This window comes from Oncorhynchus keta, chromosome 30, assembly GCF_023373465.1.
Source record: "Oncorhynchus keta strain PuntledgeMale-10-30-2019 chromosome 30, Oket_V2, whole genome shotgun sequence".
NCBI lineage: Eukaryota > Metazoa > Chordata > Actinopteri > Salmoniformes > Salmonidae > Oncorhynchus > Oncorhynchus keta.
In genome coordinates, this window is record NC_068450.1 from 8,912,646 (window position 1) to 8,932,275 (window position 19,630).

At 46.8% G+C, this 19,630-nt stretch overlaps 1 protein-coding gene across 1 annotated transcript in view; it reads left to right on the forward strand.

Moving 5' to 3' along the window:
* LOC118373299 (probable E3 ubiquitin-protein ligase MID2) overlaps nt 1-19,630 on the forward strand; it is a 125,776-nt gene that overhangs the window by 18,818 nt on the left and 87,328 nt on the right. The window contains exons 2-3 of the mRNA XM_052486956.1: nt 10,429-10,494; nt 16,459-16,554. Coding sequence (XP_052342916.1) covers nt 10,429-10,494; nt 16,459-16,554 — 162 coding nt within the window. The remainder of the gene's footprint in view (nt 1-10,428; nt 10,495-16,458; nt 16,555-19,630) is intronic.

The following is a 19,630-nucleotide window of genomic DNA, read 5'->3' on the forward strand; positions in this document are numbered from 1 at the left end:
TACCACCCTATTCCCTAATACCACCCTATTCCCTAATACCACCCTATTCCATAATACCACCCAATTCCATAATACCACCCTATTCATTAATACCACCCTATTCCCTAATACCACCCTATTCCTTAATACCACCCTATTCCCTAATACCACCCTATTCCATAATACCACCCTATTCCTTAATACCACCCTATTCCTATTCCCTAATACCACCCTATTCCCTAATACCACCACCCCACCCTATTCCTTAATACCACCCTATTCCATAATTCCACCACTATTCCATAATACCACCCTATTCCCTAATAACACCCTATTCCCCAATACCGCCTATTCCCTAATACCACCCTATTCCCCAATACCGCCCCTATTCCCTAATAACACCCTATTCCCCAAATACCACCCTATTCCCTAATTCCACCCTATTCCATAATTCCACCCTATTCCATAATACCACCCTATTCCCTAATAACACCCTATTCCCCAATACCGCCCTATTCCCTAATACCACCCTATTCCTTAATGCCACCCTATTCCATACATAGTGTACTACTGTTGAGCGAGGACCATAGAGCAAGAGGGGGCCATTTGGGACACAGTTAAAATTCTTTAATGAATGACACATCTGTCCTGTCCTCCTGTCCTGTCCTCATGCCCTGTCCTGTCCTGCTTCCCTGACAGTCCTCCTGTCCTGTCCTCCTGCCCTGTCCTGTCCTGCTTCCCTGCCAGTCCTCCTGTCCTGTCCCCCTGCCCTGTCCTGTCCTGCTTCCCTGCCAGTCCTCCTGTCCTGTCACCCTGCCCTGTCCTGTCCTGCTTCACTGACAGACCTCCTGTCCTGTTCTCCTGTCCTGTCCTCATGCCCTGTCCTGTCCTGCTTCCCTGACAGTCCTCCTGTCCTGTCCTCCTGCCCTGTCCTGTCCTGCTTCTCTGCCAGTCCCCCTGTCCTGTCCCTCTGTCCTGTCCTGCTGTCCTGTCCTGCTTCCCTGCGAGTCCTCCTGTCCTGTCCTCCTGTCCTGTCCCCCTGTCCTGTCCTGCTGTCCTGTCCTGTCCTCCTGTCCTGTCCTGTCCTGTCCTGTCCTCCTGTCCTGTCCTCCTGCCCTGTCCTGTCCTGCTTCCCTGACAGTCCTCCTGTCCTGTCCCCCTGCCCTGTCCTGTCCTGCTTCCCTGCAAGTCCTCCTGTCACGTGTCCCTGTCCTGTCCCCCTGTCCTGTCCTCCTGTCCTGTCCCCCTGTCCTGTCCCCTGTCCTGTCCTGCTGTCCTGTCCTGCTTCCCTGCCAGTCCTCCTGTCCTGTCCTCCTGTCCTGTCCCCTGTCCTGTCCTGCTGTCCTGTCCTGCTTCCCTGCCAGTCCTCCTGTCCTGTCCCCTGTCCTGTCCTGCTTCCCTGCCAGTCCTCCTGTCCTGTCCTCCTGTCCTGTCCCCTGTCCTGTCCTGCTGTCCTGTCCTGATTCCCTGACAGTCCTCCTGTCCTGTCCTCCTGCCCTGTCCTGTCCTGCTTCCCTGCCAGTCCTCCTGTCCTGTCCCCCTGCCCTGTCCTGTCCTGCTTCCCTGCAAGTCCTCCTGTCCTGTCCCCCTGTCCTGTCCCCCTGTCCTGTCCTGCTGTCCTGTCCTGCTTCCCTGCGAGTCCTCCTGTCCTGTCCTCCTGTCCTGTCCCCCTGTCCTGTCCTGCTGTCCTGTCCTCCTGTCCTGTCCCCCTGTCCTGTCCTCCTGTCCTGTCCTCCTGCCCTGTCCTGTCCTGCTTCCCTGACAGTCCTCCTGTCCTGTCCTCCTGCCCTGTCCTGTCCTGCTTCCCTGCCAGTCCTCCTGTCCTGTCCCCCTGCCCTGTCCTGTCCTGCTTCCCTGCAAGTCCTCCTGTCCTGTGTCCCTGTCCTGTGTCCCTGTCCTGTCCTGCTGTCCTGTCCTGCTTCCCTGCGAGTCCTCCTGTCCTGTCCTCCTGTCCTGTCCTCCTGTCCTGTCTGTCCCCTGTCCTGCTGTCCTGTCCTGCTTCCCTGCGAGTCCTCCTGTCCTGTCCTCCTGTCCTGTCCCCTGTCCTGTCCTCCTGTCCTGTCCTGCTGTCCTGTCCCCTGTCCTCCTGTCCTGTCCTCCTGTCCTGTCCTCCTGTCCTGTCCCCTGTCCTGTCCTCCTGTCCTCCCTGTCCCCTGTCCTCCTGTCCTGTCCTCCTGTCCTGTCCTCCTGTCCTGTCCTGCTTCCCTGCTCTGATGTTTGCTGTCCAAACCTATGTCACACCAAATGCTCATCCTCATCCTGTCTTCCTTCCTGCTTCTTCTGACGCAACATGCCATGAATTCTAGCAAGCAGTCATTTCACAGTCTCAGGCAGGCATCGGACAGTACAGCAGGACAGGACAGGACAGGACAGGAGGACTAGACAGGACAACAGGACAGGACAGCAGGACTCAGGCCCACTGACTCACCTGCACCTAGAAATATTTAGTCACACAGGAAGAGAAGAGAGAAAGAGAGGCGGATTGAGCATAAATTAGATTAATGTGTCAGTAGAGAGAGAAGCAGACTGACCAACGTGTCAGTAGAGAGAGTAGCAGACTGACCAACGTGTCAGTAGAGAGAGAAGCAGACTGACCAACGTGTCAGTAGAGAGAGAGCAGACTGACCAACGTGTCAGTAGAGAGAGAGCAGACTGACCAACGTGTCAGTAGAGAGAGTAGCAGACTGACCAACGTGTCAGTAGAGAGAGTAGCAGACTGACCAACGTGTCAGTAGAGAGAGTAGCAGACTGACCAACGTGTCAGTAGAGAGAGTAGCAGACTGACCAACGTGTCAGTAGAGAGAGTAGCAGACTGACCAACGTGTCAGTAGAGAGAGTAGCAGACTGACCAACTTGTCAGTAGAGAGAGTAGCAGACTGACCAAGAGTAGCAGACTGACCAACGTGTCAGTAGAGAGAGTAGCAGACTGACCAACGTGTCAGTAGTGAGAGTAGCAGACTGACCAACGTGTCAGTAGAGAGAGTAGCAGACTGACCAACGTGTCAGTAAAGAGAGTAGCAGACTGACCAACGTGTCAGTAGAGAGAGTAGCAGACTGACCAACTTGTCAGTAGAGAGAGTAGCAGACTGACCAATGTCAGTAGAAAGAGTAGCAGACTGAACGTGTCAGTAGAGAGAGTAGCAGACTGACCAACGTGTCAGTGGAGAGAGTAGCAGACTGACCAACGTGTCAGTAGAGAGAGTAGCAGACTGACCAACGTGTCAGTAGTGAGAGTAGCAGATTGACCAATGTGTCAGTAGAGAGAGTAGCAGACTGACCAACGTGACAGTAGAGAGTAGCAGACTGACCAACGTGTCAGTAGAAAGAGTAGCAGACTGACCAACGTGTCAGTAGAGAGAGTAGCAGACTGACCAACGTGTCAGTAGAGAGAGTAGCAGACTGACCAACGTGTCAGTAGAGAGAGTAGCAGACTGACCAACGTGTCAGTAGAGAGAGTAGCAGACTGACCAACGTGTCAGTGTCAGAGAGAGTAGCAGACTGACCAACGTGTCAGTAGAGAGAGTAGCAGACTGACCAACTTGTCAGTAGAGAGAGTAGCAGACTGACCAACGTGTCAGTAGACAGATTGAAATGTGTCAGTAGAGAGAGTAGCAGACTGACCAACGTGTCAGTAGAGAGAGTAGCAGACTGACCAACGTGTCAGTAGTGAGAGTAGCAGACTGACCAATGTGTCAGTAGAAAGAGTAGCAGATTGACCAACGTGCCAGTAGAGAGTAGCAGACTGACCAACGTGTCAGTAGAGAGAGTAGCAGACTGACCAACGTGTCAGTAGAGAGAGTAGCAGACTGACCAACGTGTCAGTAGAGAGAGTAGCAGACTGACCAACGTGTCAGTAGAGAGAGTAGCAGACTGACCAACTTGTCAGTAGAGAGAGTAACAGACTGACCAATTAGACTAACGTGTCAGTAGAGAGAGTAGCAGACTGACCAACGTGTCAGTAGAGAGAGTAGCAGACTGACCAACGTGTCAGTAGAGAGAGTAGCAGACTGACCAACGTGTCAGTAGAGAGAGTAGCAGACTGACCAACGTGTCAGTAGAGAGAGTAGCAGACTGACCAACGTGTCAGTAGAGAGAGTAGCAGACTGACCAACGTGTCAGTAGAGAGAGTAGCAGACTGACCAACGTGTCAGTAGAGAGAGTAGCAGACTGACCAACGTGTCAGTAGAGAGAGTAGCAGACTGACAACGTGTCAGTAGAGAGACTGACCAACGTGTCAGTAGAGAGTAGCAGACTGACCAACGTGTCAGTAGAGAGAGCAGACTGACCAACGCAGACTGACCAACGTGTCAGTAGAGAGAGTAGCAGACTGACCAACGTGTCAGTAGAGAGAGTAGCAGACTGACCAACTTGTCAGTAGAGAGTGTAGCAGACTGACCAAGACTAACGTGTCAGTAGAGAGAGTAGCAGACTGACCAACGTGTCAGTAGAGAGAGTAACAGACTGACCAACGTGTCAGTAGTGAGAGTAACAGACTGACCAATGTGTCAGTAGAGAGAGTAGCAGACTGACCAACGTGCCAGTAGAGAGTAGCAGACTGACCAACGTGTCAGTAGAGAGAGTAGCAGACTGACCAACGTGTCAGTAGAGAGAGTAGCAGACTGACCAACGTGTCAGTAGAGAGAGTAGCAGACTGACCAACGTGTCAGTAGAGAGAGTAGCAGACTGACCAACGTGTCAGTAGAGAGAGTAGCAGACTGTCCAACGTGTCAGTAGAGAGAGTAGCAGACTGACCAAATCAAATGTATTTATAAAGCCCTTCTTAGATCAGCTGATGTCTCAAAGTGCTGTACAGAAACCCAGCCTAAAACCCCAAACAGCAGACAATGCAGGTGTAGAAGCACAGTGGCTAGGAAAAACTCCCTAGAAAGACCAAAACCCAGGGAGAAACCTAGAGAGGAACCAGGCTATGAGGGGTGGCCAGTCCTCTTCTGGCTGTGCCGGGTGGAGATTATAACAGAACATGGCCAAGATGTTCAAATGTTCATAAATGACCAGCATGGTAAAATAATAATAATCACAGTAGTTGTCCAGGGTGCAACAGGTCAGCACCTCAGGAGTAAATGTCAGTTGGCTTTTCATAGCCGATCATTAAGAGTATCTCTACCACTTCTGCTGTCTCTAGAGAGTTGAAAACAGCAGGTCTGGGACAGGTAGCACGTCCGGTGAACAGGTCAGGGTTGAAACTGGAGCAGCAGCACGGCCAGGTGAACTGGGGACAAAAAGGAGTCATCATACCAGGTAGTCCTGAGGCATGGTCCTAGAGCTCAGGTCCTGCGAGAGAAAGAAAGGGAGAATTAGAGGGAGCATACTTAAATTCACACAGGACCCGGATAAGACAGGAGAAATACTCCAGTTATAATAGACTGATCCTAGCCCCCCGACACATAAACTACTGCAGCATAAATACTGGAGGCTGAGACAGGAGGGGTCAGGAGACACTGTGGCCCCATCCGATGATACCCCCGGACAGGGCCAAACAGGAAGGACCAACGTGTCAGTAGAGCGTAGCAGACAGACCAGTTAGACTAACAGGGGGTTTTGTAGCAGATCGATAAGACTGTCTATGTGTGTGTTCATAGTGTACCAGACAAGACCTGTCTATGTGTGTTCATAGTGTACCAGACCTGACCAGACCTGTCTATGTGTGTTCATAGTGTACCAGACCAGACCAGACCTGTCTATGTGTGTTCATAGTGTACCAGGCCAGACCTGACCAGACCAGACCAGACCAGACCAGACCTGTCTATGTGTGTTCGTAGTGTACCAGACCAGACCAGACCTGTCTATGTGTGTTCGTAGTGTACCAGGCCAGACCTGACCAGACCAGACCAGACCAGACCAGACCAGACCTGTCTATGTGTGTTCATAGTGTACCAGACCAGACCAGACCTGTCTATGTGTGTTCGTAGTGTACCAGACCAGACCAGACCAGACCAAACCTGTCTATGTGTGTGTTCATAGTGTACCAGACCAGACCAGACCTGTCTATGTGTGTTCGTAGTGTACCAGACCAGACCTGTCTATGTGTGTTCATAGTGTACCAGACCAGACCAGACCTGTCTATGTGTGTTCATAGTGTACCAGACCAGACCTGTCTATGTGTGTTCATAGTGTACCAGACCAGACCAGACCAGACCAAACCTGTCTATGTGTGTGTTCATAGTATACCAGACCAGACCTGTCTATGTGTGTTCATAGTGCACCAGACAAGACCTGTCTATGTGTGTTCATAGTGTACCAGACCTGTCTATGTGTGTTCATAGTGTACCAGACCAGACCAGACCTGTCTATGTGTGTGTTCATAGTGTACCAGACAAGACCTGTCTATGTGTGTTCATAGTGTACCAGGCCAGACCAGACCTGTCTATGTGTGTTCATAGTGTACCAGACAAGACCAGACCTGTCTATGTGTGTTCGTAGTGTACCAGGCCAGACCTGACCAGACCAGACCTGACCAGACCAGACCAGACCAGACTGATGCGAGTTCATTAGAACGTGCGTCGAAGATGTCGTTCCCATAGCAACGATAAAAACATTCCCAAACCAGAAACCGTGGATTGATGGCAGCATTCGCGTGAAACTGAAACCGCAAACCACTGCTTTTAATCAGGGCAAGGTGTCTGGTAACATGTCCGAATATAAACAATGCAGCTATTCCCTCCGCAAGGCTATTAAACAAGCTAAGCGTCAGTACAGAGACAAAGTGGAATCTCAATTCAATGGCTCAGACACAAGAGGCATGTGGCAGGGTCTACAGTCAATCACGGACTACAAGAAGAAACCCAGCCCAGTCACGGACCAGGATGTCTTGCTCCCAGGCAGACTAAATAACTTTTTGCCCGCTTTGAGGACAATACAGTGCCACTGACACGGCCTGCAACGAAAACATGCGGTCTCTCCTTCACTGCAGCCGAGGTGAGTAAGACATTTAAACGTGTTAACCCTCGCAAGGCTGCAGGCCCAGACGGCATCCCCAGCCGCGCCCTCAGAGCATGCGCAGACCAGCTGGCCGGTGTGTTTACGGACATATTCAATCAATCCCTATACCAGTCTGCTGTTCCCACATGCTTCAAGAGGGCCACCATTGTTCCTGTTCCCAAGAAAGCTAAGGTAACTGAGCTAAACGACTACCGCCCCGTAGCACTCACTTCCGTCATCATGAAGTGCTTTGAGAGACTAGTCAAGGACCATATCACCTCCACCCTACCTGACACCCTAGACCCACTCCAATTTGCTTACCGCCCAAATAGGTCCACAGACGATGCAATCTCAACCACACTGCACACTGCCCTAACCCACCTGGACAAGAGGAATACCTATGTGAGAATGCTGTTCATCGACTACAGCTCGGCATTCAACACCATAGTACCCTCCAAGCTCGTCATCAAGCTCGAGACTCTGGGTCTCGACCCCGCCCTGTGCAACTGGGTACTGGACTTCCTGACGGGCCGCCCCCAGGTGGTGAGGGTAGGCAACAACATCTCCTCCCCGCTGATCCTCAACACGGGAGCCCCACAAGGGTGCGTTCTGAGCCCTCTCCTGTACTCCCTGTTCACCCACGACTGCGTGGCCACGCACGCCTCCAACTCAATCATCAAGTTTGCGGACGACACAACAGTGGTAGGCTTGATTACCAACAACGACGAGACGGCCTACAGGGAGGAGGTGAGGGCCCTCGGAGTGTGGTGTCAGGAAAATAACCTCACACTCAACGTCAACAAAACTAAGGAGGTGATTGTGGACTTCAGGAAACAGCAGAGGGAACACCCCCCTTATCCACATCGATGGAACAGTAGTGGAGAGGGTAGCTAGTTTTAAGTTCCTCGGCATACACATCACAGACAAACTGAATTGGTCCACTCACACTGACAGCGTCGTGAAGAAGGCGCAGCAGCGCCTATTCAACCTCAGGAGGCTGAAGAAATTCGGCTTGTCACCAAAAGCACTCACAAACTTCTACAGATGCACAATCGAGAGCATCCTGGCGGGCTGTATCACCGCCTGGTACGGCAACTGCTCCGCCCTCAACCGTAAGGCTCTCCAGAGGGTAGTGAGGACTGCACAACACATCTCCGGGGGCAAACTACCTGCCCTCCAGGACACCTACACCACCCGTTGTTACAGGAAGGCCATAAAGATCGTAAAGGACATCAACCACCCGAACCACTCCTTCTGTAGCTCAGTTGGTAGAGCATGGCGCTTGTAACGCCAGGGTAGTGGGTTCGATTCCCGGGACCACCCATACGTAGAATGTATGCACACATGACTGTAAGTCGCTTTGGATAAAAGCGTCTGCTAAATGGCATATATTATTATTATTACCACTGCCTGTTCACCCCGCTATCATCCAGAAGGCGAGGTCAGTACAGGTGCATCAAAGCTGGGACCGAGAGTCTGAAAAACAGCTTCTATCTCAAGGCCATCAGACTGTTAAACAGCCACCACTAACATTGAGTGGCTGCTGCCAACACACTGTCATTGACACTGACCCAACTCCAGCCATTTTAATAATGGGAATTGATGGGAAATGATGTAAATATATCACTAGCCACTTCAAACAATGCTACCTTATATAATGTTACTTACCCTACATTATTCATCTCATATGCATATGTATATACTGTACTCTACATCATCGACTGCATCCTTATGTAATACATGTATCACTAGCCACTTTAACTATGCAACTTTGTTTACTTTGTCTACACACTCATCTCATATGTATATACTGTACTCGATACCATCTACTGTATGCTGCTCTGTACCATCACTCATTCATATATCCTTATGTACATATTCCTTATCCCCTTACACTGTGTATAAGACAGTAGTTTTGGAATTGTTAGTTAGATTACTTGTTGATTATCACTGCATTGTCAGAACTAGAAGCACAAGCATTTCGCTACACTCGCATTAACATCTGCTAACCATGTGTATGTGACAAATAAAAATTGATTTGATTTGGTTTGATTTGACCTGACCAGACCAGACCTGTCTATGTGTGTTCATAGTGTACCAGACCAGACCAGACCTGTCTATGTGTGTTCATAGTGTACCAGACCAGACCAGACCAAACCTGTCTATGTGTGTGTTCATAGTGCACCAGACAAGACCTGTCTATGTGTGTTCATAGTGTACCAGACCAGACCTGTCTATGTGTGTGTTCATAGTGTACCAGACCAGACCTGTCTATGTGTGTGTTCATAGTGTACCAGACCAGACCTGTCTATGTGTGTTCATAGTGTACCAGACCAGACCTGTCTATGTGTGTGTTCATAGTGTACCAGACCAGACCTGTCTATGTGTGTGTTCATAGTGTACCAGACCTGTCTATGTGTGTGTTCATAGTGTACCAGACCAGACCTGTCTATGTGTGTTCATAGTGTACCAGACCAGACCTGTCTATGTGTGTGTTCATAGTGTACCAGACCAGACCTGTCTATGTGTGTGTTCATAGTGTACCAGACCTGTCTATGTGTGTGTTCATAGTGTACCAGACCAGACCTGTCTATGTGTGTTCATAGTGTACCAGACCAGACCTGTCTATGTGTGTGTTCATAGTGTACCAGATCAGACCTGTCTATGTGTGTTCATAGTGTACCAGACCAGACCTGTCTATGTGTGTGTTCATAGTGTACCAGACCAGACCTGTCTATGTGTGTGTTCATAGTGTACCAGACCAGACCTGTCTATGTGTGTGTTCATAGTGTACCAGACCAGACCTGTCTATGTGTGTGTTCATAGTGTACCAGACCAGACCTGTCTATGTGTGTGTTCATAGTGTACCAGACCAGACCTGTCTATGTGTGTGTTCATAGTGTACCAGACCAGACCTGTCTATGTGTGTGTTCATAGTGTACCAGACCAGACCTGTCTATGTGTGTGTTCATAGTGTACCAGACCAGACCTGTCTATGTGTGTGTTCATAGTGTACCAGACCAGACCTGTCTATGTGTGTGTTCATAGTGTACCAGACCAGACCTGTCTATGTGTGTGTTCATAGTGTACCAGACCTGTCTATGTGTGTGTTCATAGTGTACCAGACCAGACCTGTCTATGTGTGTTCATAGTGTACCAGACCAGACCTGTCTATGTGTGTGTTCATAGTGTACCAGACCAGACCTGTCTATGTGTGTTCATAGTGTACCAGACCAGACCTGTCTATGTGTGTGTTCATAGTGTACCAGACCAGACCTGTCTATGTGTGTGTTCATAGTGTACCAGACCAGACCTGTCTATGTGTGTGTTCATAGTGTACCAGACCAGACCTGTCTATGTGTGTGTTCATAGTGTACCAGACCAGACCTGTCTATGTGTGTGTTCATAGTGTACCAGACCTGTCTATGTGTGTGTTCATAGTGTACCAGACCTGTCTATGTGTGTGTTCATAGTGTACCAGACCAGACCTGTCTATGTGTGTGTTCATAGGCTTTTCAAGTGAGTCCTGGCAGAGTATCTGACGCGGTATTGGAGGCATCAAAGACAAGCGCCGCGGTGAGTCACCCAATGGTTCGCTTGACTTTTAAATCACTGTCCGTCCCCAATGGCACCCTGTTTCCTGTGCTAACTAGTTCACTATGAAGGGCATTGGGTGCCATTTGGGACTCAGCCAGTGTCCTGGTTGTCCTGGTGTTTGGAGAGGGAGTGGCCACTGAGACAATGGACACATACGGTCACACAGCCAGGTGGACGTTTGGCTTGTCCTTCCTCTCATGCTTCTCATTCACATGCGTGAATAGATAACCAGCTTCAAAAAGAGCCGTTGTGACTATTCCGCTTTGTTGTTGCTTCCTGCGGCTGTTGTTTCTTCCTGTTGTGTCTTGTTGTTGTTGTTGCTGTTGCTTCTTCTTTGTTACTGCTGTTGCTTAAATTCATGGGCTGCTATGTTCTCCCCCCCCTCTCTCTCTCTCACCCTACCTCTCTCTCTCTGTCCCTTTCTCTCTCTCCCTCTCTCTCTCTCTCTCTCTCTCTCTCTCTCTCTCTCTGTCCCTCTCTCTCTCTCCCTCTCCCCCTCTCTCTCTCTCTCTTTCTTTCTTTCTTTCTCTCTCTTTCTCTCTCTCTCTCTCTCTCTCTCCCTCTCTCCCTCTGAGATCTCAACCTTCTGACTAACTCACTTACTGCACTGGCGGAACTAGAAGCACAAGCATTTGTGTGTGTGGCCAATACAAGTGGATTTTATTTGATTTTGATCTCAACCCTCTGACTAACCCACTTACTATCAGGGATCTCAACCCTCTGACTAACCCACTAACTATCAGGGATCTCAACCCTCTGACTAACCCACTAACTATCAGGGATCTCAACCCTCTGACTAACCCACTTACTATCAGGGATCTCAACCCTCTGACTAACCCACTAACTATCAGGGATCTCAACCCTCTGACTAACCCACTAACTATCAGGGATCTCAACCCTCTGACTAACCCACTAACTATCAGGGATCTCAACCCTCTGACTAACCCACTAACTATCAGGGATCTCAACCCTCTGACTAACCCACTAACTATCAGGGATCTCAACCCTCTGACTAACCCACTAACTATCAGGGATCTCAACCCTCTGACTAACCCACTAACTATCAGGGATCTCAACCCTCTGACTAACCCACTAACTATCAGGGATCTCAACCTCACTCAGCACTGTGGTATGTTGTGAATGTAGCTGAATAGTATTCTGAATATTTCTACGGAACTATTTTGATGCTCTCTCTCTATATCGTTCAAGGTTATCTTGTGTTATCTGTTATCTCTCAGAACTGAATATTGGCTTTGGTTTGGACGGCTGATGGTATCTCACAGTATAAATACATTGGTTTATTGGGGACTGTAACCTGTAGTTCAGATGGTTTATTGGGGACTGTAACCTGTAGTTCAGATGGTTTATTGGGGACTATAACCTGTAGTTCAGATGGTTTATTGGGGACTGTAACCTGTAGTTCAGATGGTTTATTGGGGACTGTAACCTGTAGTTCAGATGGTTTATTGGGGACTATAACCTGTAGTTTAGATGGTTTATTGGGGACTATAACCTGTAGTTCAGATGGTTTATTGGGGACTATAACCTGTAGTTCAGATGGTTTATTGGGGACTATAACCTGTAGTTCAGATGGTTTACTGGGGACTATAACCTGTAGTTCAGATGGTTTACTGGGGACTATAACCTGTATTTCAGATGGTTTATTGGGGACTGTAACCTGTAGTTCGATGGTTTATTGGGGACTATAACCTGTAGTTCAGATGGTTTACTGGGGACTATAACCTGTAGTTCAGAGGGTTTACTGGGGACTATAACCTGTAGTTCAGATGGTTTATTGGGGACTATAACCTGTAGTTCAGATGGTTTACTGGGGACTATAACCTGTAGTTCAGATGGTTTATTGGGGACTGTAACCTGTAGTTCAGATGGTTTATTGGGGACTGTAACCTGTAGTTCAGATGGTTTATTGGGGACTATAACCTGTAGTTCAGATGGTTTACTGGGGACTGTAACCTGTAGTTCAGATGGTTTATTGGGGACTATAACCTGTAGTTCAGATGGTTTATTGGGGACTATGACCTGTAGTTCGATGGTTTACTGGGGACTATAACCTGTAGTTCAGATGGTTTATCGGGGACTATAACCTGTAGTTCAGATGGTTTATTGGGGACTGTAACCTGTAGTTCAGATGGTTTATTGGGGACTATAACCTGTAGTTCAGATGGTTTACTGGGGACTATAACCTGTATTTCAGATGGTTTATTGGGGACTGTAACCTGTAGTTCGATGGTTTATTGGGGACTATAACCTGTAGTTCAGATGGTTTACTGGGGACTATAACCTGTAGTTCAGAGGGTTTACTGGGGACTATAACCTGTAGTTCAGATGGTTTATTGGGGACTATAACCTGTAGTTCAGATGGTTTACTGGGGACTGTAACCTGTAGTTCAGATGGTTTACTGGGGACTATAACCTGTAGTTCAAATGGTTTATTGGGGACTATAACCTGTAGTTCAGATGGTTTATTGGGGACTATAACCTGTAGTTCAGATGGTTTACTGGGGACTGTAACCTGTAGTTCAGATGGTTTATTGGGGACTGTAACCTGTAGTTCAGATGGTTTATTGGGGACTGTAACCTGTAGTTCAGATGGTTTATTGGGGACTATAACCTGTAGTTCAGATGGTTTCTTGGGGACTGTAACCTGTAGTTCAGATGGTTTATTGGGGACTATAACCTGTAGTTCAGATGGTTTATTGGGGACTATAACCTGTAGTTCAGATGGTTTATTGGGGACTATAACCTGTAGTTCAGATGGTTTCTTGGGGACTGTAACCTGTAGTTCAGATGGTTTATTGGGGACTATAACCTGTAGTTCAGATGGTTTATTGGGGACTATAACCTGTAGTTCAGATGGTTTACTGGGGACTGTAACCTGTAGTTTAGATGGTTTATTGGGGACTATAACCTGTAGTTTAGATGGTTTATTGGGGACTGTAACCTGTAGTTCAGATGGTTTATTGGGGACTGTAACCTGTAGTTCAGATGGTTTACTGGGGACTGTAACCTGTAGTTCAGATGGTTTATTGGGGACTATAACCTGTAGTTTAGATGGTTTATTGGGGACTATGACCTGTAGTTTAGATGGTTTATTGGGGACTATAACCTGTAGTTTAGATGGTTTATTGGGGACTGTAACCTGTAGTTCAGATGGTTTATTGGGGACTGTAACCTGTAGTTTAGATGGTTTATTGGGGACTATAACCTGTAGTTTAGATGGTTTATTGGGGACTGTAACCTGTAGTTCAGATGGTTTATTGGGGACTGTAACCTGTAGTTCAGATGGTTTACTGGGGACTGTAACCTGTAGTTCAGATGGTTTATTGGGGACTATAACCTGTAGTTTAGATGGTTTATTGGGGACTATGACCTGTAGTTTAGATGGTTTATTGGGGACTATAACCTGTAGTTTAGATGGTTTATTGGGGACTGTAACCTGTAGTTCAGATGGTTTACTGGGGACTATAACCTGTATTTCAGATGGTTTATTGGGGACTATAACCTGTAGTTCAGATGGTTTACTGGGGACTATAACCTGTAGTTCAGATGGTTTATTGAGGACTGTAACCTGTAGTTCAGATGGTTTACTGGGGACTGTAACCTGTAGTTCAGATGGTTTATTGGGGACTGTAACCTGTAGTTCAGATGGTTTATTGGGGACTGTAACCTGTAGTTCAGATGGTTTATTGGGGACTGTAACCTGTAGTTCAGATGGTTTATTGGGGACTATAACCTGTATTTCAGATGGTTTATTGGGGACTATAACCTGTAGTTCAGATGGTTTACTGGGGACTATAACCTGTAGTTCAGATGGTTTATTGAGGACTGTAACCTGTAGTTCAGATGGTTTACTGGGGACTGTAACCTGTAGTTCAGATGGTTTATTGGGGACTGTAACCTGTAGTTCAGATGGTTTATTGGGGACTGTAACCTGTAGTTCAGATGGTTTATTGGGGACTGTAACCTGTAGTTCAGATGGTTTACTGGGGACTATAACCTGTAGTTCAGATGGTTTATTGGGGACTATAACCTGTAGTTCAGATGGTTTCTTGGGGACTGTAACCTGTAGTTCAGATGGTTTATTGGGGACTATAACCTGTAGTTCAGATGGTTTATTGGGGACTATAACCTGTAGTTCAGATGGTTTACTGGGGACTGTAACCTGTAGTTTAGATGGTTTATTGGGGACTATAACCTGTAGTTTAGATGGTTTATTGGGGACTGTAACCTGTAGTTCAGATGGTTTATTGGGGACTGTAACCTGTAGTTCAGATGGTTTACTGGGGACTGTAACCTGTAGTTCAGATGGTTTATTGGGGACTATAACCTGTAGTTTAGATGGTTTATTGGGGACTATGACCTGTAGTTTAGATGGTTTATTGGGGACTATAACCTGTAGTTTAGATGGTTTATTGGGGACTGTAACCTGTAGTTCAGATGGTTTATTGGGGACTGTAACCTGTAGTTTAGATGGTTTATTGGGGACTATAACCTGTAGTTTAGATGGTTTATTGGGGACTGTAACCTGTAGTTCAGATGGTTTATTGGGGACTGTAACCTGTAGTTCAGATGGTTTATTGGGGACTATAACCTGTAGTTTAGATGGTTTATTGGGGACTATGACCTGTAGTTTAGATGGTTTATTGGGGACTATAACCTGTAGTTTAGATGGTTTATTGGGGACTGTAACCTGTAGTTCAGATGGTTTACTGGGGACTATAACCTGTATTTCAGATGGTTTATTGGGGACTATAACCTGTAGTTCAGATGGTTTACTGGGGACTATAACCTGTAGTTCAGATGGTTTATTGAGGACTGTAACCTGTAGTTCAGATGGTTTACTGGGGACTGTAACCTGTAGTTCAGATGGTTTATTGGGGACTGTAACCTGTAGTTCAGATGGTTTATTGGGGACTGTAACCTGTAGTTCAGATGGTTTATTGGGGACTGTAACCTGTAGTTCAGATGGTTTATTGGGGACTATAACCTGTATTTCAGATGGTTTATTGGGGACTATAACCTGTAGTTCAGATGGTTTACTGGGGACTATAACCTGTAGTTCAGATGGTTTATTGAGGACTGTAACCTGTAGTTCAGATGGTTTACTGGGGACTGTAACCTGTAGTTCAGATGGTTTATTGGGGACTGTAACCTGTAGTTCAGATGGTTTATTGGGGACTGTAACCTGTATTTCAGATGGTTTACTGGGGACTGTAACCTGTAGTTCAGATGGTTTATCGGGGACTATAACCTGTAGTTCAGATGGTTTACTGGGGACTGTAACCTGTAGTTCAGATGGTTTATTGGGGACTATAACCTGTAGTTCAGATGGTTTACTGGGGACTGTAACCTGTAGTTCAGATGGTTTATTGGGGACTGTAACCTGTAGTTCAGATGGTTTACTGGGGACTGTAACCTGTAGTTCAGATGGTTTACTGGGGACTATAACCTGTAGTTCAGATGGTTTATTGGGGACTATAACCTGTAGTTCAGATGGTTTACTGGGGACTATAACCTGTAGTTCAGATGGTTTATTGGGGACTATAACCTGTAGTTCAGATGGTTTACTGGGGACTATAACCTGTAGTTCAGATGGTTTATTGGGGACTATAACCTGTAGTTTAGATGGTTTATTGGGGACTATAACCTGTAGTTCAGATGGTTTATTGGGGACTATAACCTGTAGTTCAGATGGTTTACTGGGGACTATAACCTGTAGTTCAGATGGAAATGTAGAGAAATAACGGCCAATGTTCAGTGGTCAGAGACAATAGGATGGGCATCCACTGCACATGGCCGACGTTCCTGTTAGTGTGTTTTCCCCCTTTCGAGCAAAGCCAAATTAAAGGTGCATTTGGGTCTTTGTTCCTGGTACCCTTCTTTTATATCTCACTGGCCTGTTCCTCTGCCTGTCCCAAACAGCAAACCCTGGAGAACAACCTCACCAACCTGGTGAAGAGAAACAGTGAGCTGGAGAACCAGATGGCCAAACTCATCCAGATCTGTCAGCAGGTTGAGGTGAGTCTAGGGCTGTTTCTGTGACCGTGTTACCATGACCGCAGTCAAATTCCATGTGACCGTGTTGCCATGACCGCAGTCAAATTCCATGTGACCGTTCGAGTCACGGTTATCATTCTGGACATGCTTTGGTATTACCCAACTCGCTAGCTAATGGTCTGGTACTCAGGCCTCTATTGTCCCTCCATCAGGTCCTAATGGTCTGGTACTCAGGCCTCTATTGTCCCTCCATCAGGTCCTATTGGTCTGGTACTCAGGGCTCTATTGTCCCTCCATCAGGTCCTATTGGTCTGGTACTCAGGGCTCTACTGTCCCTCCATCAGGTGCTAATGGTCTGGTCCTCAGGGCTCTATTGTCCCTCCATCAGGTCCTAATGGTCTGGTACTCAGGGCTCTATTGTCCCTCCTTCAGGTCATAATGGTCTGGTACTCAGGGCTCTATTGTCCCTCCATCAGGTCCTAATGGTCTGGTACTCAGGCCTCTATTGTCCTTCCATCAGGTCCTAATGGTCTCTGGTATTCAGGGCTCTATTGTCCCTCCATCAGGTCCTAATGGTCTGGTACTCAGGGCTCTATTGTCCCTCCATCAGGTCCTAATGGTCTCTGGTATTCAGGGCTCTATTGTCCCTCCATCAGGTCCTAATGGTCTGGTACTCAGGGCTCTATTGTCCTTCCATCAGGTCCTAATGGTCTCTGGTATTCAGGGCTCTATTGTCCCTCCATCAGGTCCTTAATGGTCTGGTACTCAGGCCTCTATTGTCCCTCCATCAGGTCATAATGGTCTGGTATTCAGGGCTCTATTGTCCCTCCATCAGGTCCTAATGGTCTGGTAATGGTCTATTGTCCCTCCACTCCTAGGTCTGGTACTCTATTGTCCCTCCATCAGGTCCTAATGGTCTGGTACTCAGGGCTCTATTGTCCCTCCATCAGGTCTGGTCTGGTATTCAGGCCTCTATTGTCCCTCCATCAGGTCATAATGGTCTCTATTGTCCCTCCATCAGGTCATAATGGTCTGGTATTCAGGGCTCTATTGTCCCTCCATCAGGTCCTAATGGTCTGGGACTCAGGGCTCTATTGTCCCTCCATCAGGTCATAATGGTCTGGTACTCAGGGCTCTATTGTCCCTCCATCAGGTCCTAATGGTCTGGGACTCAGGGCTCTATTGTCCCTCTAACCGCTCTGACATCAATGCAAATGCCATCGAAAATCACATCAAACACTTATCGTTAATTAAAACAGTATCGTGCTTTCAAGACTGACGGAGAATATCAATTTGAAGAAAGACGTTCAACAACAGGTTGAAACTGAGTGGAAAACATGGTCTTTGGATGTTGTTGGAAATCCAAACACAAGGATATTGCCATTCATTAATTGAAGATGTTGCATGTAGAACATCCGAAAGCATAAGAGCTTATGAATAGGCCTATCTGTGAGACCCATCCCCCCCAATTAAAAAAAAATCGAATAATGATTGTGTCGTTATACAATACATAACCTAATAGTATATTGCATATTACGCACCGCAGATAAACATTAGAACCAACATAGATTTAAGATGTCTTTGGGACATAATTGGTCTGGCCTATATTCCAAAATTGAACACATTCTAGTAATGGCCTTTGAGTGTGGACTAGAGGTCGACCGATGACTTTTCAAAGCCGATACCGATTATTGGAGGACCCAAAAAAGCTGATACCGATTAATCGGACGATTTTTAAAAATGTATTTATTTATTTGTAATAATGACAATTACAACAATAGTGAATGAACACTTTTATTTTAACTTAATATAATACATCAATAAAATCTATTCAGCCTCAAATAAATAATGAAACACGTTAAATTTGGTTTAAATAATGCAAAAACAAAGTATTTTAGAAGAAAGTAAAAGTGCAATATGTGCCATGTAAGAAAGCTAACGTTTCAGTTCCTTGCTCAGAACATGAGAACATATGAAAGCTGGTGATTCCTTTTAACATGAGTCTTCAATATTCCAAATCCAATCAAATTTTATTTATATAGCCCTTCGTACATCAGCTGATATCTCAAAGTGCTGTACAGAAACCCAGCCTGAAACCCCAAACAGCAAGCAATGCAGGTGTAGAAGCACGGTGGCTAGGAAAAACTCCCTAGAAAGGCCAGAACCTAGGAAGAAGCCTAGAGAGGAACCAGGCTATGAGGGGTGGCCAGTCCTCTTCTGGCTGTGCCGGGTGGAGATTATAACAGAACATGGCCAAGATGTTCAAATGTTCATAAATGAGATAGTAATAATAATAAGAGGTAAGACATTTTAGGTTGTAGTTATTATAGGAATTATAGAACTATTTCTCTCTATATCATTTGTATTTCATATACCTTTGACTATTGGATGTTCTTATAGGCACTTTAGTATTGCCAGTATAACAGTATAGCTTCCGTCCCTCTCCTTGCCCCTACCTGGGCTCGAACCAGGAACACAACGACAACAGTCACCCTCAAAGCATCGTTACCCATCTCTCCACAAAAGCCGCGGCCCTTGCAGAGCAAGGGGAACTGCTACTTCAAGGTCTCAGAGCGAGTGACGTCACCGATTGAAACGCCACTAGCGCACACCACCGCTAACTAGCTAGCCATTTCACATCGGTTACACCAGCCTCATCTCGGGAGTTGATAGGCTTGATAGTGATAAACAGCGCAATGCTTGAAGCACAGCGCGAAAGTGCTGTTTGGATGAATGCTTACGAGCCTGCTGCTGCCTACCACCGCTCAGTCGGACTGCTCTGTCAAATATCAAATCATAGACTTAATTATAACATAATAACTCACAGAAATACGAAGGCTCCTAAAACAGTGGTTGATGCCTGGAATGAAACAAACCCAGACATTTATGAAATCTTGTGTGAAAGCAGAGTTTTTAATGGTTGCCACTGAATAGAGGAGTATCTATCTATCAGACTAGCTTAATATGTGTATATAATACTAATATGTTTATAGGTGCTTATCTGGCATGATTGAGAAAACGAACACGCCTCCATTCGAGTGCCATTTTTCCCCTGCCCCTGTTCCTGCCTATTTCATAATGGACCATTGTACTTTAA